This window comes from Chrysemys picta, chromosome 4, assembly GCF_011386835.1.
Source record: "Chrysemys picta bellii isolate R12L10 chromosome 4, ASM1138683v2, whole genome shotgun sequence".
In the NCBI taxonomy this organism is placed as follows: domain Eukaryota; kingdom Metazoa; phylum Chordata; order Testudines; family Emydidae; genus Chrysemys; species Chrysemys picta.
Genome location: NC_088794.1, coordinates 131,352,029 through 131,373,310, shown reverse-complemented (window position 1 = coordinate 131,373,310; position 21,282 = coordinate 131,352,029). Strand labels below are relative to the sequence as shown.

Here is a 21,282-nt window from a genome sequence, read left to right as displayed (position 1 = left end):
TTCTAATACTAGACAGGCTCTCCATAACCAAGCCTGAGAAATGTTATCCAAGATCTAATTTCTAACATTCCAAATCAATTATGGGTATCTGTTTGTTATAAAGACTGCTCTGCTTGCCTAGAAGGTGCCTTAATGTAATTTCTGACAAACATGCACAAGACAGTCATCAATAGGAGAAACTGGTAGTGTCTTACTTGAAGGAAAGCAATATGTACACATGCACCATCTAACTTTAAAACAATAAAATATTTTGCACACCTAGAGAGACTTTCTTCTGCAGATCTCAAGGTGATTTGCAAACTAACTTATTAAACCTCACTATAGTATGGATGCACTATATTTGCTCCCAGTTTATAGATAAGGAAACTGAGGCACAAAGAAATTAAGTGACTTTCCCAAAGCCACAGTGTGAGTTAGTGGCAGAGCCAGAAATAGAAGCTGTGACTCCTGACTGACATTTCCACCACTAACCTAGGGGTTTTCACATTGTGGTCTATTAAACCCTTCCTGGTATTCCATAAAATGAAAAGGCTGGAGCACTTGCTTTAACCAACTGATTGTGTAAAGAATTTACCCCTAGGCTTTTGGATACCAAACAAAACAACTCAAAATGAAGATGAAAAAGCTTATTTTTCTTCTCATCCTCTTTTCTCTAATTACTCTGATCATTACACATTACACTCTCCATCAAACACATTTTAACCCTGCCTGGTGCATGCATCTTTGATTTTTCTTTTGTCCCTACACCCCTAAGCTGCCAGTAGATCCCATTATTTCTTCTCTTAAAATACTAAAATGAATTATTTCCTCTCAACACAGAAAACCTTGAAACCCACAATGATTATCTTTGCAAGTTCTACCTATCAGCCCTCCTCACATATTACTTTTCCCTAGGCCACTCTATACAAAATGCGGGTTTTGAAACTGTGTTCCTCTCTGAGGCGCCAACCATGTTTCTTTGCTCCTCAAATCTCTGCCACTTCCAGTCTATGCTGTCTCCAATCTTCTAACTGTTCCCTGATACTCTATCCCCTACTCTCAGCCTTATACCATCTTTCACACCAACCCATTATGCATGCAAGAGCTTCCCAAATGTCCATGAAGCAATCTTTCCTTTTTCAAATACAGCACCTCCATTGGTATCTTCTGTCTTTGTTGTTTTCTCATGGGCCATACTGGTCTGTCTAAATTATCTGATCTCCTCAGGGCAGAGAATGTGGGTCCAATTCTCTAGCTTTTAGTCTCACTGAAGAGGTCTATGTAAGCTGGAATGCTTGTCCCTCTCACCAACAGAAGTTAGTCCAATAAAAGATATTACCTCATCCACCTTGAAAGTCTCATTGAAAACTAACTCATGTAAGGAAAAGCTGCAGGATCAAACCATTTGTTTTTCCTATACACAGAACAATATACATACACAATGTAGGATGACCAGATAGCAAGTGTGAAAAATCAGAACAGGCGGTAGGGGATAATAGGCACCTATATAAGACAAAGCCCCGAGTATTGGGACTGTCCCTATAAAATCGGGATGTCCTGTCACCCTAATACAATGCCACATAAAACGGACTAACTTATTATACAATTTGTGATATCTGCTATTATATGATTTAAAAAATACCTAGAAGTCTTATGTTACAGAAGAAACAGGTAAATAATTCATTCAAACACCTTCAAACAGTTAATGTGGAAGGGATGAAATAAGATTTTAAACTTTTGTCTAGCATGTATTGTAGCATATTTACAGCATTCACAATGATATATCCAGAGTCATAAAGTCAATATAGGAAATTTATGTCCAACAGATAATATTCTCTTTAACCTATTCAGAGGGATTGCTATTACAGCTCACAAATGTATATCACTAATGACCTAAAAGGAAAGTAATCAAGAAATTTTGCTCAGCAAAACTCACTAATATATTATAGAGGCTAAAGTATTAGCTATAATGTATTTCCTCCCTGGAAACAGAATTAATTATTCTCTAAATATAAGCATAATGTAGAAGTCTACTAACAGACAAACTAATAATACTAATACAAAATGGGCTAGTTTAATGTTTTGAGGGATGCAGAAAATAAAATGAAGAACAGGAGTACTTGTGGCACCTTAGAGACTAACAAATTTATTAGAGCATAAGCTTTCGTGGGCTACAGCCCACTTCTTCGGATGCATGTATGCAGCACATAGTAATTTATTACATGGATCATGCATCGTATTCTCAATCTTCTGAAAAGGGTTAGCATATTCTTATGTTCCACAAGTATTAAGATTCCCCGCTAGCCTAGGTCTTCCCCGTAGAAAAATCAGGCATAATTTATCACCATCACTATTTGTTCAACAGAAGTTACAGCTGTGGTTTTAGTAGTTGCCCTCCTAAAACAATTTAACTTTCCCTTCTCGCTAGTACCTGAACAGCTAGAATCTGGTTGATTATTACAAGAAATCGGGGAAGAAGGAATAAAAGATACGTGCTCACACAATATTTAGTAAAACTTTTGAGATAAAACACTGCATTTACACTTACAATTCTAGAGGTAAAGGATAAACAAAATTTCAAACATTTTAGTCTGGGTTCTAAGGTTTGCAATGAAAAACTCTTTATATTTTTGATGCATTCTATTGTTAGTATTATTTTTTAAAATTTTATATTACTTTAAAGTTATCTTAAATATTTTCCCCAAGCAGCAGCAAACACCAGCTAATCAAAATAAACATACCTCCAAACATCCTGCAAGGCCAATTATACCAATATTTCCTCTCATGGTATTGGTTATTCCCCCTTTCCTTCTTTTTTTTTTATGCTGTTTTATTGCAAATTAAGCTGCATCTTATGTGCGGTCATCCAAGCACAACTGTGATCTGAACAAACCCCTCCTAAGAAATATGTCAGAAACTACAGAACTTAGTAACTGATGGGTTCAGTTTCAACCCAGCATTTTATCCTAAAAATAGCCTCAGTTGGGATCATAAATCTTAGTATACACATGTAACAAATCTCCAGCAATACACAAAACATGAAACCCTCAGAGAGAAAATCTTTAACTAATGCACATTACAGTACTTACAACTTTCAACTCTCCCTCCTCCCCATACAAGACACGATGATGTGAAATAAACACGTGTCAGTTGGACACGGTTTTACCAACAAGGTGGTGGCTCGTGCACATTCAAATGCAGAGCTGGGTCTTACACACAGTGGTGGGGTGGGGGTCCACTTTTTCGCTATGTGGGGGAAACAGATCGTTGTTACAGACCCACGCACACGAACGAAGCATGCCAAAGAAGTTCAGCACAAGGGGGCCATCTACTACCCTCCACACACACACAGCAGCAGCAAACATGGTCCGCTTTGCGCTGAGGGAAGGAGGGCGGCGGGGCAAAGTTTTCCCCTCCCTCTTCCCCGGAGTGAAAATCAGGAGCTCCACAGTCTCAGCAGAGGCGAAGATCCACAAGAGCCTGGGAAAGGCCCGCTCCGGAGAGGGTGCGGAAGGGGGATTTGCCAAGCCCGCTCCTGGCTCCGCACTCAGCCCCCACTTGCAGACAGCCGGGGCGCAGCAGCACTTGCAAGGCAGCTCCCGAAGTCCGGGCTGCCGCCGGAGCCCGCTGCCTGCAGTCCCCAGGCCCCCTCAACGCGGGAGCACCGAGCTCCGCACCCGGGCGGGAGGCTCTCGCGGGGCCCAGCTCCCTCTTACCGTTGCAGAACTGGAGCAGCGAGGACGTGTCATAGAGGCTGCTGTAGCTGGAGAATCCGTCCTCCATCCCGGCGCTCCCCGCTCCGCTCCCCCGGCCTCTGTCTGTCCGGCGCTGGCGGCGGCTCCCTGCTCTCACCCACACACTGAGGAGCTGAGGCGGCTGGGGCCGGCCTGCTGCCTGCCTCTGTCAGTTACTATGACAACGCATTCACTCCGCCGTGGCTTGGGCTGCTGCTTCTCCTCTGCCTGTGCCGGGGGGACCCTGCTTCTCCCGCTGCCGAGAGGGGGAGAGTAGGGGCTGCTTCTCCCCTCCCTGTGACGGGGGGGGGCTGCTTCTCCCCTCCCTGTGACGGGGGGGGGGGGGGGGCTGCTTCTCTCTTCCTTGTGACTGGGGGGGGGCTGCTTCTCCCCTCCCTGTGACGGGGGGGGGCTGCTTCTCTCTTCCTTGTGACGGGGGGGGGGCTGCTTCTCCCCTCCCTGTGACGGAGGGGGGCTGCTTCTCTCTTCCTTGTGACTGGGGGGGGGCTGCTTCTCCCCTCACAGTGACGGGGGGGCTGCTTCTCTCTTCCTTGTGACTGGGGGGGCTGCTTCTCCCCTCACAGTGACGGGGGGGCTGCTTCTCCCTGTGACGGGGGGGCTGCTTCTCCCTTCCTTGTGACTGGGGGGGGGCTGCTTCTCCCCTCACAGTGACCGGGGGGCTGCTTCTCCCTTCCTTGTGACTGGGGGGGGGGCTGCTTCTCCCTTCCTTGTGACGGGGGGGCTGCTTCTCCCCTCACAGTGACGGGGGGGGCTGCTTCTCCCTGTGACGGGGGGGCCTGCTTCTCTCTTCCTTGTGACGGGGGGGGCTGCTTCTCCCTCCCCTGTAACTGGGGGGGGCTCCTTCTCCCCTCCCTGTGACTGGGGGGGGGGGGGGCTAGTTCAACTTCTCCCACTGAGGGTCAGGGGGTTGATTAGTGGCTCCCTCTCCTGGGTAGGGTGAGGGGCGTGATGGTCGAGGCTCCTCCGGCCCCGGGCCGGCTGCGTCTCCGCCTGGGGGTGGCAGGCAGGGAGGGAGCGGGCAGCGTCTGTCTCTCCCCCCGGCAAGGCAGGGGTAGCCGACCCTCTCCTAGCCGAATCCGTGGAGAAGCCTCTGCCCCAGCCCCGACGAGAAGGGCGATTCCCAGCTCTGCGGTCTCCGCCTGCGCCGCTCCTCCGAGCAGCGAGGCCGAAACCCTTTCGAAATACCGGCACAGGAGCCGGGCCCGGGGCGAGAGATGCTGCAGCTCAGCTAGGCGTGAAAGCGGCCGCAGGGAGGGGACGGGGAAGGAGGGGGAACCCGGGAGGGGGGGGGGGGGAGAAGAGATGGGGAAGGAGAAAAAGAAAGTGAAAGAGAAGGCGGGGTGGGTTAGGGGGGAGGGTGAGAAAGAGGAGTAGGAGGGATGATGAATGTGTCTGATGTTAGGCAGAGCAGCAAAGCAGCCATTTCTGGCCACTGGCTCTAGCCCGAACCTCCCACGCTCCTTGCACACGAGCTTTGGCTGCTCTGTCGGGAGGACCGAGACAGCTCCTTTCTGCCACCAGATGGGAAGCAGCCACCACTCCCAGTACACAGAAGGGCCGGGGAGAGAGATTTGCTAATGGAAATAAATGACTGAACCACTCGACCCATCCAAAAGGCAGCGTCCGGGCGTTTTATCATCCACTGATGTAGAGAAGCATCCATACAGTCACATAACGGGGTGGGCTGGGGAGGGTGACGAGGATGGGAAGAGACTACAAAGACTCTTAATGTAAAACAATCTCTGGTCTAGGGAGCGAGCTCTGTAACTCATTAAAGGCCGGCTGCATCTCCATTGCAAACTCCTGTTTGGATGTGCTTGGGATTTTAAAGTTTAGCTCCACTCCATACAGGACAAGAAAGAAGAAAAAAAGGGGTTTAATCTTTTTCCATTTCTCGGATTTCATTTAAATTGTAAGCACCTTGGGGCAGAGGCTTTTGAAAGCTATAACATTACTGGTTTCAGAGTAGTCAGTCTATATCAGCAAAAAGAAGGAGGAGTACTTGTGGCACCTTGGAGACTAATACAAACAAGTGAAAAGCAGAAGATGTTGTATTGTTAAAAGAAAATGTTTTTAAGCAAAGGGGCCAGGTACAGTAAGAATGAATCTCTTAAGATGCCAGTAAAGTGACTGAGCAGATTTAAGAACAGGAGTACTTGTGGCACCTTACAGACTAACAAGTACTCCTGTTCTTTTTGCGGATACAGACTAACACGGCTGCTACTCTGAAACCTGAGCAAATTTAGTAGGACAAAACCTTTTGTTCCTCTTTCCCAAATGAAGTTTCTGATATTAAGGATCACAGATCAGAATACACTTGAGTCCTGCTGAGAAGTTCTGCTATCACTGTTCAGGTTTTAAAATTCAGAAGCCTTGATTTTCAGATTTAAATATCTCAATAATTTAAGTTTTGGGGATGAATTATGCATATTGTCAACCTAAGTGCAACATATAATATATAGACCATATCAGCATCCATCTTTATATTTATGCTTATCACTATTTTATCTAGATAAGTGGTTCTCAAACTTTTTTTATGTGGACCACTTGAAAATTGCTGAGGGTCTTGGCGGACCACTTAAAGATCTTTCCAAATGTTGTTTGTACCATTAGCTAACTATTGTAAAGCGCTTTGGATAAAAGTGCTACATAAAAAAACCTGTAATAATAATTAACTTTTTTGTTTTACAAATAAAAGCACACAACTCATATTTTAATATCAGCAGTCTTACCTTTCTAATGTGATGGATGTGGCCTCTCTCCCCTGCCAAGGCAACGCTGGAGCTGGGAAGGAGGGGGTCCTCTCCCTCTCTCCCCTGCCGTGGCAGCCCCCGAGCTGGGTCTGGGAAGGAAGGGGGTCTCTCCCTCTGTCCCCCGCCACAGCGCTGGGAAGGAGGGCCATCTCTCCCTGGCAGCTGCAGCCCTAGAGTTGGGGAAAGTTGCCTCTTTCTCTGGCTGCCGCAGCTCTGCATGTCCCAAATTCACCCCACCCCCCTCTTCTCACCCCACTACCCCCTCCCACCTACCCTCTCTTCCCCCCAAGGCCACCACCTCACCTTACATGTATGTCTTCTCCAGGGTCTAGGCACCTAATTAGTGGAGCCACGCCTGCACGGCTCCAGTAATTAGGTGGGTGGCCCTTCATTCTCTGATGTGCGGCTGCCCAGGCGCGCACCTTAGAGGGAACTGTCCATGGACCAGGGCCGGCTCCAGGGTTTTGGCCGCCCCAAGCAGCCAAACAAACAAACAAAAAAGACACGATTGCAATCGCGATCTACGGCAGCAATTCGGCGGGAGGTCCTTCGCTCCGAGCAGGAGTGAGGGACCATCCGCCGAATTGCTGCCGAACAGCTGGACGTGCCACCCCTCTCCAGAGTGGCCGCCCCAAGCACCTGCTTGGTAAGCTGGTGCCTGGAGCCAGCCCTGCCGTGGACCACCTGAATGGAGCTCGCGGACCACCACAGTTTGAGAACCTCTGATCTAAATCCCTTCTTAGCGTCAGTCCAGCAATTGCTTGCTTGCTATTTTAAATATGCAGTAATTATTTCTTGCAGAACTAACACAGCTCTCCTGGGCTTTTTCTTTAAGGCATATATGGTCCATCCAACCATTCAAAAACACTCGGTTGTTCCTTAGATAAATATCTTGGGGTTTTTTTCAGCACATAGATACCTGCTACACCATCTAGGCATAGGAAAATGGAATTCAGGTTTAACACAAATTTTAACTGAGAATTTACATCCTTTAAAAACATCCTTTTCATATTTTTAGTTTATTCTCTCTCTCTCTCTCTCTCTCTTTGAAAAATATGTTTTGGTATGCTAGTTTCCCATTAGCGCCAGACAGATTTAACATAATTACTGTCCTCTCAGCAAGATGTCAATGAAAGTGGAATCTATACCTCATTAAGATGTCAAACAACTTCAATATAAATCTATGAAAACCTCATTATGATGTGTGATTTTGATGCCAAAACAATTTCTGCGTAGGCCTGTAGAGATCTCAATATAGTAGGAGTTCAATTAAGAATTGCATTCAAAAGTATTACCTTTGTAGTAAATTATCTACTGTCAGCAAGGTAACCCACAATAAAATCCCAGGACTACAGAAGTTTTGATGGTGGGGGGGCAATATCTTTCACAACATCTGGACAAACAGAGAAAAGGACAAAATGAAGCAGCTCAGCTCCAGTTCTGAGATGGGCAATTAAAAGCCATTTGGAAAATTAAATACAAAATTGAGGCAAGGGCAGCCCTATTAAAAGAAGATTAAATATCTAAAACCTTAACGTTGACTAACTGTTAAATTTCCTATAAAGGTAACACCTGAATGAAACCTATCAGCTACCCATGCTGTGCAAATCAGCTGAATGCTGTGATATAAAATAATTTCAGTTAAAGTCCCTAGACACTGTTATGCCATTATATTCAGAGGCCAAAGGTTAGAAATGAAAAACAATATAATAATTTCATTGTAAAGATTTTTAGACTTGTTACAATCTTATTAAACTACACTATAGAACCACAAAATGAAAAAGAACGTATATCTTCATAATGTGCACAATGGAACAATAGATCTGAAAGATTCACTAATGTGTCTGTGAGAGCTCTGGTGGTGCAGCTAACCAATGAAAAAATCTTTTTATAATCCATTATTCAGTAAATTGTATACTTAATGAATTTGTACAAATATAAACTAGTGCATTTGGACATCTGAAACTATCTGAATGGGAATGGAGCATTCTGAACAATTCATTAGGGATTGATTTGTTTGTGTTTGTGCATGTTTATTGTTGAAAATGTTAAATTTCTGGGCAACATCTCATTTTTGGAAACACAATTTTGTAACTATTTAATTCTTTAAGTATTTCCTGTACTGAGTAATGGAATGCAAATAATTAATTGGTTACTGAGAATGAAAGAGCTTTTGGAAATCCTTAAGAGAATTTTCCAGAGTTATAACTTCAAAGTGTAGTGTGAGTACATAATTTATTTTGATTTTAGGGCAAAGGAATTTTGCTCTCACTACCCATTTACAATGCAATTATCAGACTCTTGATATTTAGAGTACTGTATTGCTGTTTTGCTCCTTTTTCTTTGTTATTGCTAACCCTTTTGCAATAGCAGTGAATATCAAAAGTATTATGTATTTCACATTAAAACTACCATTTAGCATTTTCACATCATTCATGTGAATGTAATTCATATCCATGGAAATCCCACAGAACTGTATGGCATTATAATGTGAGCTTTTGATTAATATATAATTTCAGATCCAGGGTAAGGAGTCCCAGTTACAACGTCAAAATGAAGTGAGGCTAGTGAAAGTTATACTATCATTGTACAAAAGCTAAATAACTGAAACTGAACATAAAAGCCATTATCATGTTATTTACATTTAACAATAATGTTGAGAGAGAAGTCCATAAACACAAGCACATTCCGCATAGTTAATAGAATCAGTAGTAAGGTATGGAGTATTTAACTGCTAGGTGATTGGTTAAAATCTAGTCCAGTTTGGTAGTGACAGAAAATTTTTACCATTTGATGGCTGTTTGGAGTTGATCTTAGTTCAGTTCAAAGAGCCAAATTCAAATATCCTTTCTCACACTGAGTAGCACTTCAGTCTGTGAGAAATCCCATTGCCTTAATGAGCCTATTTTCAGAATAAACTGCTATTCAGTGTGAGTAAAGGTATCAGAATCTGCCCCATAGTGAACAAGAGTCTGCATCACAATAAACGTTCACACAACTAGAACTAGTTGGGCCCCGCTTTTGGGTAGGTTTAGCCAAGGCCAACATTCAGTTTGCCACAAAGACTGAATTGCTTCCTCATCCACAGTGGTGTTTCCTTCAGGTCATCTGTGCACAGTGAGCGAACTGTATCCTCCAAGACAGTTAAGTCAGCACCCTTAGCAAGCACTAAATTCACTAATAATTGTTAAAGGATAAAATTGCAGAATATGACCTTTTTTCCCCGAAGAGGGTTTCCAAGTATAGACCTATTTCCAGGTATTTGTGAGTGGGATTCTGTGACTAGGCCCTATCACGGTCTCAAATAAAGATTTTCTTTTAATTTATCCTATAAGAAAGGAAGAAACAGCCGACCACCTAGTCATCTTTGTGCAAACACTTCAACTGCTAGAATAATGGTTCACTCTAAATAGCATGATTCCACTGTTTCAAGACCAGCAGGGGTCTTTGTGAGTGTCACTACAAAGCTTGCTTCATACATGTGGGCAAAGAGGGGATTCAAGGGAAGAAACATGATTATACAAGCACAGTCTGGGTACATTAAAAATACAGTATAACAAATGTGCAATGAAACCGTCAAAGGTTTGTATGTTTTATAATCCAAATGTAAGTATGTTGCATTATGCCTGTGTATAATATGTTGGTTTGAGTGGCAATGAAATATAGTTTTCTGTGTAATTAGTAAATACTATAGAAAAATCAAACCATTCAGAAAAATAGCACTTTGTAAATAGGTTGAATTGTAAATGTATATGGAGTGTTTTGAAGATGAAAAGAATAATACTTTGCATTTTGATAACATCTTCCATTAAAAAACCTTAGAGTGCTTTACAAGGAATAGTGATTTTAGACGTACGCCACCATTTTGAACTAAGTATTATCCTTATTTTACAGATTTGGAAAATGAGAAAAATCACAAGACTTACCCAACATTACACAAGCAGGCAGGCCAGTGGGAGAATCAAAAATAGACTGACTCTCAGTCATGTGCGTTAACCACTAAACAATCCTGCCTATGAATGCTACAGACAGTACTTGTACAATTTATTATTAAATATTTTCAAGTGCAATAGCCAAATTCATAATATTATCATTATCATAACTACCCTGAAACAAATTAGATACGATGCACTTCAAAAATTGTAACAAAGCAAATATATAGCATGTATAGCATTAGATCTATAGATTTGACACCCTGTACTAGTCTGAGGAGATGCAACACACTGCAAATAAACAGGAAAACAACACATTTTTTTCTAATGGGAACAGCAACAGATGCCTTTGAGACATTAATAATATTAGGTGTTGGTGCAAAAATTCTCTCTCAGAACCATAACTCTGTGCTATCTGTGCCAGATCCTATCATCCCATGGCTAAAGAGGCAGACAATTCAACAAGGATCACATCAAGAAGTTTCCCCTGCAGCACTCCTTCAACAACGCAGTTTTTAGTGATTCCTGCCTTAGATAGGGTGTGAAACCTCCCAATCCCATGCTTCCTTAGGTTTTATAGCAAGGGGAACCCCTGATGCACAGTCAAGAACCATATTGCATACCATGGAATTGCCATTTCTTCCCCATGGCAGCAGTTCTCCATTGGCAGGATTCCCCATGGTGGCACATTAACAGAGACCAAGGAGACTTAGAGGCAGGTAATACAGATCTGAGCAGTAGTAATTCCCTCCCAGACTGAGCTCAGCAGGGGACAGTGCTGCAGTGGGTGGTCTCTCCCCTATCACAAACCCAAATCTTGCAGAGCCCCTTGCACAGTCACTGTGGAAAATCTTCCACAGATAGAAAAAGAGGGACAGTGCTAAGAAGCTGGCTCCCCATAGACATACCTTCTGCACAGGGAAGGGAAGATCTATCCAGAGAGGATTTATCTTTTATATCTGAGTTACAGCTGTAAATAATTTGATAATACACAACATCTATTTATTAGAGATACACTGAGTCCTATTAGTATCTTATCACACTTTGAGATCCAGCTAATACACAGATACACTATATCATTTTATAGTTTATGACTTTTGGATTGTATCATTGACGAATGACATAATAGAGTGTGATAGTAACAAGATACAAAGTAGGGGCCTGATCCTGTGGGTCGTTCTTTCTCCTGCCTGTAGTCCTATTAAATATAATGCAACTTCTGTTATGATTAAGAACTGCTAACGGTTGCAGCATCTGGCCCATTACTACAGACTTTTATAATGAATTACTGGCAACAATACATGTCAGTGTAAACATAGTACGCTCTTGATTTGTGAATAAGATCCCATTAATAGTACAAAACAAATGCAAGTAGCCTGTTATGATCAGCAGGCCATTTCTATATGTTTTTATCTTTATTTTACAAGCAAATAAATGTGTAAGGCCAATAAATGTGTTCTGCTCAATTACACTGGTGTAAACCCACTTAACTCAATGATATTCTTTGGTGTAATTTAGAGAAGAATTTGGCAAGTAATCTTTAAAATGCTTGAATCGGTGGGGCAGGTCATATCTGAATATCATTTTTGTATCCATATCTAAGAACATATATACACACTCTAGAATAAACAAACCTAAAATAACAGTAGATATTTAAATAAAGTCACCATAATGTGGTCACTGATGATGTACAATAAAAACTCTCAATTTAACACATACTGCACTAATACTAGACATTTTTCTGTTCAGTGTTTAGCATGAGATTTTGATTTGAAAGGAACAATTTCCAAGAATGTGGAGACAGAAGAAGCAGAAGACAATAGTGAAGAAATAGGGTATCTGAACTGCTTTTCAAGATAGTACTCTCTTTCTTTCTCTTACTCACCTCCACCCCAAAACAATGTCAGGGTCTGTGGACAGAGAAAAGACCTGACCGCTATTTGCAACATTACTCAATCTGCAGAGGGATTATTTTATTTGTGCATTATACCATCTGATATCTACAATCTTCCATTTTCCTGTATCACTGTTTAATAATTTTCTCATCAGGATACAATGCAATTAAGGTAAATAGGGCCATCTCAAGGGAACTGCTGCACATTTGGTTAAATTAGCAGTCAGACACATAAATAATACACACACAAAAGTGTATGCAGTAGATTAAACACCATGTTAGTTTATTATCATCAACTGTATATAAGAACTATCCAGTATCTTTTATTTCACTTTCTCTTCTTGTGTTAAGAGTTTAAATTACTAACTTGTATTACTATAAATTAGGAGCCTGTATATGGCTTTTTTTAAAGTTCCTATGGAACTATAGAAAATGGAATTTGATAGACACATATCATGGCTAATGTCTTATGAGAAGCAAACTGAGAAGAATTACTATTTATTAGACCTCATTTGATAAATGTATACATGCTGTGCTTGCCTTTTAATTAAAGATTGATAGGAAAACCTTAATTATGTGACAAAAAAAGTATAGAAAAATAGACTTTACTTGAAGTCTGCACTATAGCCATTACACTTGAAAACTTGTCAATTTTGCCTATGCTAAACTAGCTCAGTATTTTTCCTACTGGTAACCAATAATATTCTAGTGTTTTTCTGTCAAACGTTGTATAAATATTTATATGTACAAATGGGGAAAAAGAGTATGGGTCATATTATCACATGGATTATTCCTACCTAGGGAACTAGAAATTCCATGAATTTGCACTTATGGAATCTGATCTGGTTTGTCCCATAGGGAGGTGAGGGGTTGAAAAGTTGAATCCCCTGGAACAGGCAGAGAGTTCAGCCCACTAAACACACAGATTCCCTTGATATCTGCCAGAGCCCAAGGCCACCTGCACAGAAGACCTATCTTTTCGCACTGCCTCTGCTACCCCAGCCCTTTTCTGCCTTCATAACACTATACCCCCAAAGCCACCTGGGGATGGAAGAAAGCAGATAAATTACCTGCAACATCCCATCTGGTTGGTTGGAGAAAATGCAATGGGGAGCAATGCTTTCTGATTTCAACATAGTCTTAAATTAATTTTAGCAAGTATTATGGATTTCATTTTTGTGGGTAAATATCATTTTGTTTTAAATTAAGCTGTTTTATTTACTTTTGGGCCAGATTTATCCACAGAGTTCCATAGGTTGGCAATGATGAGAAGACCCATTAGAGCCTGCAACATAATTCACATCAGTTCTGTGTAATACAGGCTATTTAATTTTGTTGGTTTTGTAATTTGTGGCAGAGGTGCCTAGAACTTAGATAGGTGCCTCTTTTTATATAAATCTAAATAGAATAAAATAAATAAATAAATGACTGGATCCATGCAGGGCCCCACTGGCTTCAACAGGGTTTTGTGTGGGCATAATGGATCAGATTGCAGGGCCATATAGTGGTCATATATACTGTCTTTGGGGAAGAATTCAGCTGCCCTATTCTTAAAACTCCTCTGTCACCCATGGCATGGTATTACTAATCCATCTCAAAGGAGACCATGCACAGCATTCTTTTCTTCAGTGATGGCATTCAAGAGAGTCATGGACACGGGAAAAAATAGGGGCAATAATGACCCTCCCTGAATGAAGCACTGAGAAACTGCCTAGGCTCTGATGCCTGCCTGCCAGCCACTAAAACAAAGAGAAATAGAAAATAATTATACATGTGTCTCAGCTAACAAGTAATTTAATTGTTTAGAATATTGTCCAATGCAGAATTTTAACTCTTAAACGTAAACTAATGTTTCATCACTTGACATTTTGCTACCGAACTACAAGAAAATAAGAAGCAAGACAACACCATGGCTATGGATAACAGAATGGAGGGAATTTGCAAAGGATTTTGTCACTTGTGCAGCCATAATTCAGGAAAAGCCTGGATTAAAAAAAGGTTCATCCTTCTTGATGTGCGAGAACCAATCCCCCCATGCCCCAATAAATAAATAAATAAAAACAGTGGATTGAATTTCAAAAGATAAGTATTGTGGAATGCGTGTCATAAATTAAACAAGAAGATGCAGGCATGAGCCAAAAGAAATAAGAACATAAACCCCCTGCAGTGTCCACTGGTTGATGAAGGGCTGAAGGTTGCCAAGGGACACTGCATGACTATAGTAGATTCCAGTTTAAGATTTTGCTTTAAGATTCAACTAGATCAGTATCATACCAATACCATAGCCTTTTTGAATTAATGCTTTTACTCTTATGATTCTTTCTTCCTGTTAAACATCCTGTTTAAATATCAGTTCTTATTAAATAAAGTAAACATACTCCGGCCATGAGAATGACTAATTAAATATATTGTAGTATTTTTATAGGAGAGTGAGAAATTTAGGACCAATCCTCTTGTCTTACTCCATAAATTCATCCCTGTATGCAAGTTATTCCCATGTAAGTGAGAATAACTTGCATACAGGTATGCACTTAGCCTGTAAGCTCTTGGGGATATAGACCATGGATCAGATCCTCAGCTGGTATAAATTGGCAGAGCTCCATTGACTTCATTGAGGAGCTGACCTCATATTTTTATGTACCGGTATATGCTATGAACATTTATGGTACTGTATAAACAAAGAATTAAAAATAACACTGGTAGTTATATAATGGTCACCAGTTATATATATTATTTTGAAATGGGCCCTGACCAAAACACCCCCGGAATCTTTCTTTGGCAATGTTTGAAATTTGGATCCAGTTTTTTCTGCTTGCACCCATCTATACCATTATCTCTTCCTTAGTTCTTCAGTGTGTGATTTATTTCAAACAATACAAGATACAAGCAACTATTTTCTTATTCAGCAATCATTTCAGCAGAAAAACAAAAGATATCTATGTAGGTGTAAAACAGTTTCTCACACTTGATTAATAACAATAAATCCTTTTCAAACAAGTAAATGGTACCACTTTCCCTCACCTCCCATTTACCTCCCAGATAAGGTATCTAAGTGGGCATCTACCATAACACTGTATTAAATGACATTCTCACAGTCCTGTTGTTTTAAATTACACTTGGCTGCCATCCAAGGATAACCAATAAATAAAGCTTTATGCTGGAAAAGAATAAATATGAGTCACAATTAATAATTGTCATAATGTGTGACCTTGTAGAAAATGATACAATTAGACAGACAAGAAGCAGAGCAAGCATATCTGTTTCCGTTCAGGTTGGCTGAGCAAATCAGGGATACTTGAATCTTACTGAAAATTGCTGTTTCCCTCTCTGGACCAAATTCTGCCCTGAATTCCACTCTGTTGGTGCAACCCAATCAGTGGCAGGTGTTGTCACAAATTAGCCTTCCATGTTTTCCTCTTTTGGTTTATCAAAAGTTATTTCTTTTATCTTTCATTCATTTATGATTATTTCTTTCTGTATAATATTAGGAAATATATGTAAATCTTGACACCCCATTATTTTTCTTCTCCTGATCCTTTTCCTGTCCTTTTTCCATATTGTCCCCTATGCATAAAATGACCTCCCTATCCCAACCCACCAAGTTACTAACCTCACTTCCTTCAATCCTTTACCTTGCTGTGTAGATTGCCAACAAAGAGGTCAATTGCATAGGTGGTTTTTTATTTTATTTTTGTGTGTGTGTGAAATAAACCCCACTTGTAACTGGCTTGAGTCCATCAAGTCATTTAACTTGGATTACCAACAAAACAATTCTCAGTCACTAAGTAACCAGTAAGATAAAGGTAAAAAGCTCCATACTGATTAAAAGCCAGCTGAACCATCCAGTGGTCCACTCTTGTAATATTAGTGGGCCTAATCTTGCCCCCAATTATGACAATAACAAAATCCTCCTTGACATTAATAGCAGTGTGACTGATTTTTTAAAAAAGCAATGTAGATATGGGAAACCAACAATTACATTCTAATATACAAAACTTAAGGCCACCCTTTTCTACCTGAACATTTATGTATTATAACTTTTTAGTGGTCCAATGGAAGGGATGATTTTACCAGTCAGGGAACTGGTATTGGGGGAGAGAGAGCCTTTCTTCTCTTGGTCTTGCTTTGTATCAGTAGCAAGCAAAAGCAATTTTCTAATGGCCTTTGCAAAATGCCCCTTATCTAGTTGCTAGTAGGTAGGAAGAAAAAAATACACCGAGAGGGGACACCACATAGCTAAATCCACCATTACAAATGGTAATAACTGGGAACCCAAGGGCTGAATTGGCCTGGTGACTGAACTACCCTTAGAACTGGTTGCTCCAAAACAGGGTTTAATCACAATGGTGGATAATGCAAGAAAGTCTGGGTTTTTTGTGCAGTGTTGTTTCTTTTCTGGTCCTGATCCTGAACATTCACACAGGCAACTCATGGAGTCAAAACTGAATGGGAGCCTTGCATGCTCAAGGACTGCAGGGCTACCTATCTGTTTCCAGTTCAAACATGTTCTAATTCCTACTCATCAGTATACTTATATAAAAAGTGCAAATACTGGGCCAGAGGCTCATTTTGTATAAACCAGCAAGCTCCGCTGAAGTCAATGGATCTACGGCAACTTAAACCAGCTGAGAACTGGACCCACTCTTACTATATTTATTTCTTGAAGCAAGCATGACAGTTTCTGTGCCTGATTCTCTTCTCACACCAGATTTTAGAGCTGGTCAAAATCTGGGTGGGAGGGGTTTCCCACAATTATATTTTGCTTTGAAAGGATATGCTTATTGCTTATCAGACAAATATAAATTTTGGGAAAGATCAGTGCTCCTTAATTGTAACACTTATGATATTTTCCCCATTAGCAGTATATTTACAATTATTTTTAATTGAGATCAAACTGTATTTAGCTTGATATCACAAAGTGCCACTGCATATGGAAGTAGAATGTTCTTGTACATTTGTATCATCTGGTCATACAAGAACAGTACTTTCTATGCTACATAAAGGCATTTCTCTGAAGGAGATTTCGTGTACAGACAACAGCATTACATAGAAACTTTCTTCTCTTACATAGAAACTAGTGACACTTTATTCCAATTACGATATCAAGCTACAATCCCATAATAATTGCATTAAAATAATTATTAACCGTCAAGGCTACAATTAAATGTCCACTTTATGAACTGGTACTCTGTAATCAAAGCAAAATCAAGTTTGGGTAAGAGCTCTGTGGGTTACACCTACCTACGGTTTAAATTTAACTTCACAAGACTTAGACATCTTTGGAGTACTCATGGACCTGAGTCAGAAAGTTCAAATCTAATTCTTTTATCAAGTTAAGCCTGTTTGGACCCACAGTTCTAGTTCAATACATTATAGTGATAGGATAGCTATCCATGTATAACAGATAGGGGTGTTCAGATTCAGGGATTTGGCCCATCTCTAATTTTTAGGGATGCAACTGAAGAAAAGACAAACCCAAGCAAACATTGTATTCATTAAAATGGCATTTTAAACTTTCCAATTCATACTAGCTGTCCCTCTGTCAATATTCAGTCATGGAGTCACTGATCAGATCTGCTCAATGAGATGGGAGTAAGGCATTTGGGAGTGTTTAGTGGCTTTCTGGCTCTTACATCTAAGTGGCAAATTTTTCTCTGTGTGGGGAGACAGCTACAGTTCTGACGGACGAAATAATGGGCTATGTGATTCATACTGATTGTTCTATGTAACACAGATACAAGCTGAGGTCCAGTCCAATGGGCAATTCGGGTTCAGTAAAAACCTGTAGTTACTCAGCTGTGCCTTCCTCACAAGCAGTCACTATGGCAATGGGAAAATATTGTGAGCTTAGGAATTATGGGAAAATGACTCAGAGAGTGTAGAAAAAGGAACATTGAAAAGCTTAACTCCCAGTGGACACATAATACTCTTTTTAAAATAAATATGCACAAGTAGTGGATAATATTAGGCATTACAGAGTCTGTTACTGCTCTGCACCAATGTGTTTATTGGTAGAGAAAGTGGCTACATAACCTGATGTAGGGCTGCATACTCCCACTCCCTTATGCTGTCAGAGAGAAGCAGAGGCCAGCATTGGATCCATACTATGCTCCTCCTCAAGCCTGAATATTGTCCCCGTTCAGGATAATTGTATGACTGGGGCTGCATAAATCAGGAGGGAACAAGTTTGGACAGACAGGATTGAAGTGGGGGCCAGCCGCTCTATCCCTTTGTGTCCCTCCCAAACCGGCAGGCTGCTAATTTTACTTGAAGCCTCAGAGGCTTGTGGGAGGAAGTAGCATATGTTAACTCTCACTTCGCACTGACTCCTTTTCCATGGAACTGGAATATGGCCCAGGTGTAGGGATGGTGGCCAAAGGCAGCACAGTCCTTTCAGAGCCATATGACCAGACGGACTCACTGCACAGCAACATGTAAACAAGAACTGCTATACTGGATCACACCAGTAGTCCAGCTAACCCAATACCCTAGGGCCTTTAGGTGCCTCAGAGGAAGATGCAAGAAACTCCAAAATAGACAATTATGGAATAACCTGCCCACAGATTAATTTTCTCTCCAATTCTGTTGATTCATAATTGGCTTATCCCTGGAAGCATGAAAAATGTATATTCCTTATTTTTAGAAAAATTATCCTATCTATTGTAACTATTGATATTCTTTGGATCCATATAAATATCTAATCTTTTTCTGAATCATGCTAAGCTTCTGGCTTCAGCAATATTTTGTAGTTGTGAGTTCCACAGGTAATTTATGTGTTATGTGAAAGAATATTTTTCTTTTATGAATTTTGAATATTCTGCCATCCACTGTTAATCAATATCTTCTTGTTATTGTATTCTGAGAATAGAGGTGCCCAAGCTATCTATGCTGTACAGTACCATTCATTATTTTGAATACCTCAGTTATGTCTCCCTTTTAATCTAAACCAGGGGTCGGCAACCTTTCAGAAGTGGTGTGCCGAGTCTTCATTTATTCACTCTAATTTAAGGTTTCATGGCTAGTAATACATTTTAACGTTTTTAGAGGGTCTCTTTCTATAAGTCTATAATATATAACTAAACTACTGTTGTATGTAAAGTAAATAAGGTTTTTAAATTTTTTAAGAAGCTTCATTTAAAATTAAATTAAAATGCAGAGCCCCCCCGGACCGGTGGCCAGGACCTGGGCAGTGCGAGTGCCACTGAAAATCAACTCGCGTGCTGCCTTTGGCATGCATGCCATAGGTTGCCTACCCCGATCTAAACTGTTTCAATCTTTCCATTCTCTTCTCATATACAAATCTTTCCATGCTGGAAGAGGCTGCAGCTTCCTTTCCTGTGGATCCTTTGGATATGTGGAGTTTGGAACCTATCCCCCATTCTTCCTCTCTGGCTTGCAAGCCCCTCCTTCTTCTTCATCAGAAATTCAGTGAACTGGACCCTGGAGAGTGTCCTGGGCTCTCTGATCCCAGTCCCATGGGTTATACTGTGAGAGGGTACAACAAAGCCCCCAGGCATAAACATTATTATGCTGTATTCTTTTACTTTAAAAATACTGGCCAGCAGTATATTTGCTCAGCAACATAAAACTGTGTAGCACTGCTGGCTTCATTAAACTTTAAAAATGTTTTCCCTGGCCAACGCAAATAAATAATTGACAATGATTTTGGTATAAGATGTCCATTGGAATTTCAATAATTAAAAATGTTTTATCTATTTATTCCATATATGGAATGATGAAGGAACAATCAGTACAAACTATTAAATACATACTTGTCTGAGAAAATATCTATACGTACATAGCAGTTTATAATTTTTTCAAAGAAGCTGTATCAAACAACTGAATAAATGTCAAAAAGCCTATAATTATTTATTTATACAACACTCTGCATCTTCTTTTCTGTACAGATAATTACAAGTTATGGTACAGTTTTACCTGAGAATGGATTGTAAAAATCAAATGTGCTTTTCATCAATTTTGCTGTTGAACTACTTGTTTACTATGTCAATATGGGTAATAGCTAAATTCGCTGCAAACAGTGTCAACACATTTCCCCCCCTATTATCCCTTCAGAGTCACAGTTTTAATTGATTGATGGCACTACGAGAACCTTTTCCTTCAAATATAAAAGCCTCTTTGTAAGTGCAGTTACCACTATTTCATGTAAAGCGCATTTAGTGCAGGTGTGTATCAGTGAACAGCAGAGAAAAAGAAAGGGCTCTAGAGAACTTCTACTCTGAAGAATGCTATAAACAAGAGTAAAAAATAGGGATAATTTCTGTAACCCTAATGGAGGAAAAACTCTCACTATCTTTCACTGAGGGATGGCTGTAGGACTCAGACCCGATGGAGCAGAAATTAAAAGGGACAAATTCTGCATAGTATCATAGAAATGTAGAGCTGGAAGGGACCTTGAAAGGTCATCAAGTCCAGCCCCCATGCTGAGGCAGGACCAAGTATACCTAGGTCATCCTGGACAGGTGTTTGTCTAACCTGACGACTTTAATGAGCATCTCTTTTTCAAGTCCAGGGGTGAATCTCTGGGCTCATTAAAGTCAGTGGCAAAACTCTCATTGATTTCACCTGATATGAGCGCCACACATGCATCCAGGAATAAAACTTTGGCCCACAAGTGTCACTATGAAGCAAGGAACAAGTGTAAACTGAAAATAATAATTTAAAATAGAACTTTGCATTTCTAAAGCTCCTTTCATCTGTGGAGATCAAAGCATTTTAACACTGTTAATTAATACATTAAGACTCACTTCATCCCTATGAACTAGGCATTATTAATAGAATCATAGGACTGGAAGGGATATTGAGAGGTCTTCTAGTCCAGTCCCCCTCACTCATGGCAGGGCTAAATATTATCTAGACCATTCCTGATGGATGTTTGTCTAACCTGCTCTTAAAAATCTATTCCACAACCTCCCTAGGCAATTTATTCCAGTGCTTAACTCCCTGACAGT

At 40.7% G+C, this 21,282-nt stretch overlaps 1 protein-coding gene across 11 annotated transcripts in view; it reads right to left on the bottom strand.

The window, feature by feature from the left end:
- Positions 1-21,282, bottom strand: part of EML1 (EMAP like 1) — a 176,271-nt gene that overhangs the window by 116,603 nt on the left and 38,386 nt on the right. For 4 of the 11 annotated variants that reach the window (XM_005308793.5, XM_065593592.1, XM_065593591.1 and 1 more), the window contains exon 1: positions 3,696-3,892. The exons of 3 other annotated variants lie outside the window; for them this stretch is intronic. In XM_005308793.5, coding sequence (XP_005308850.2) covers positions 3,696-3,762 — 67 coding nt within the window. In that variant the 5' untranslated portion in view covers positions 3,763-3,892. Of the gene's footprint in view, positions 1-3,068; positions 3,635-3,695; positions 4,142-21,282 lie in introns of those variants that run through there. 4 more of the 11 variants (XM_042858703.2, XM_042858704.2, XM_005308801.5 and 1 more) reach the window with 3 other exon arrangements.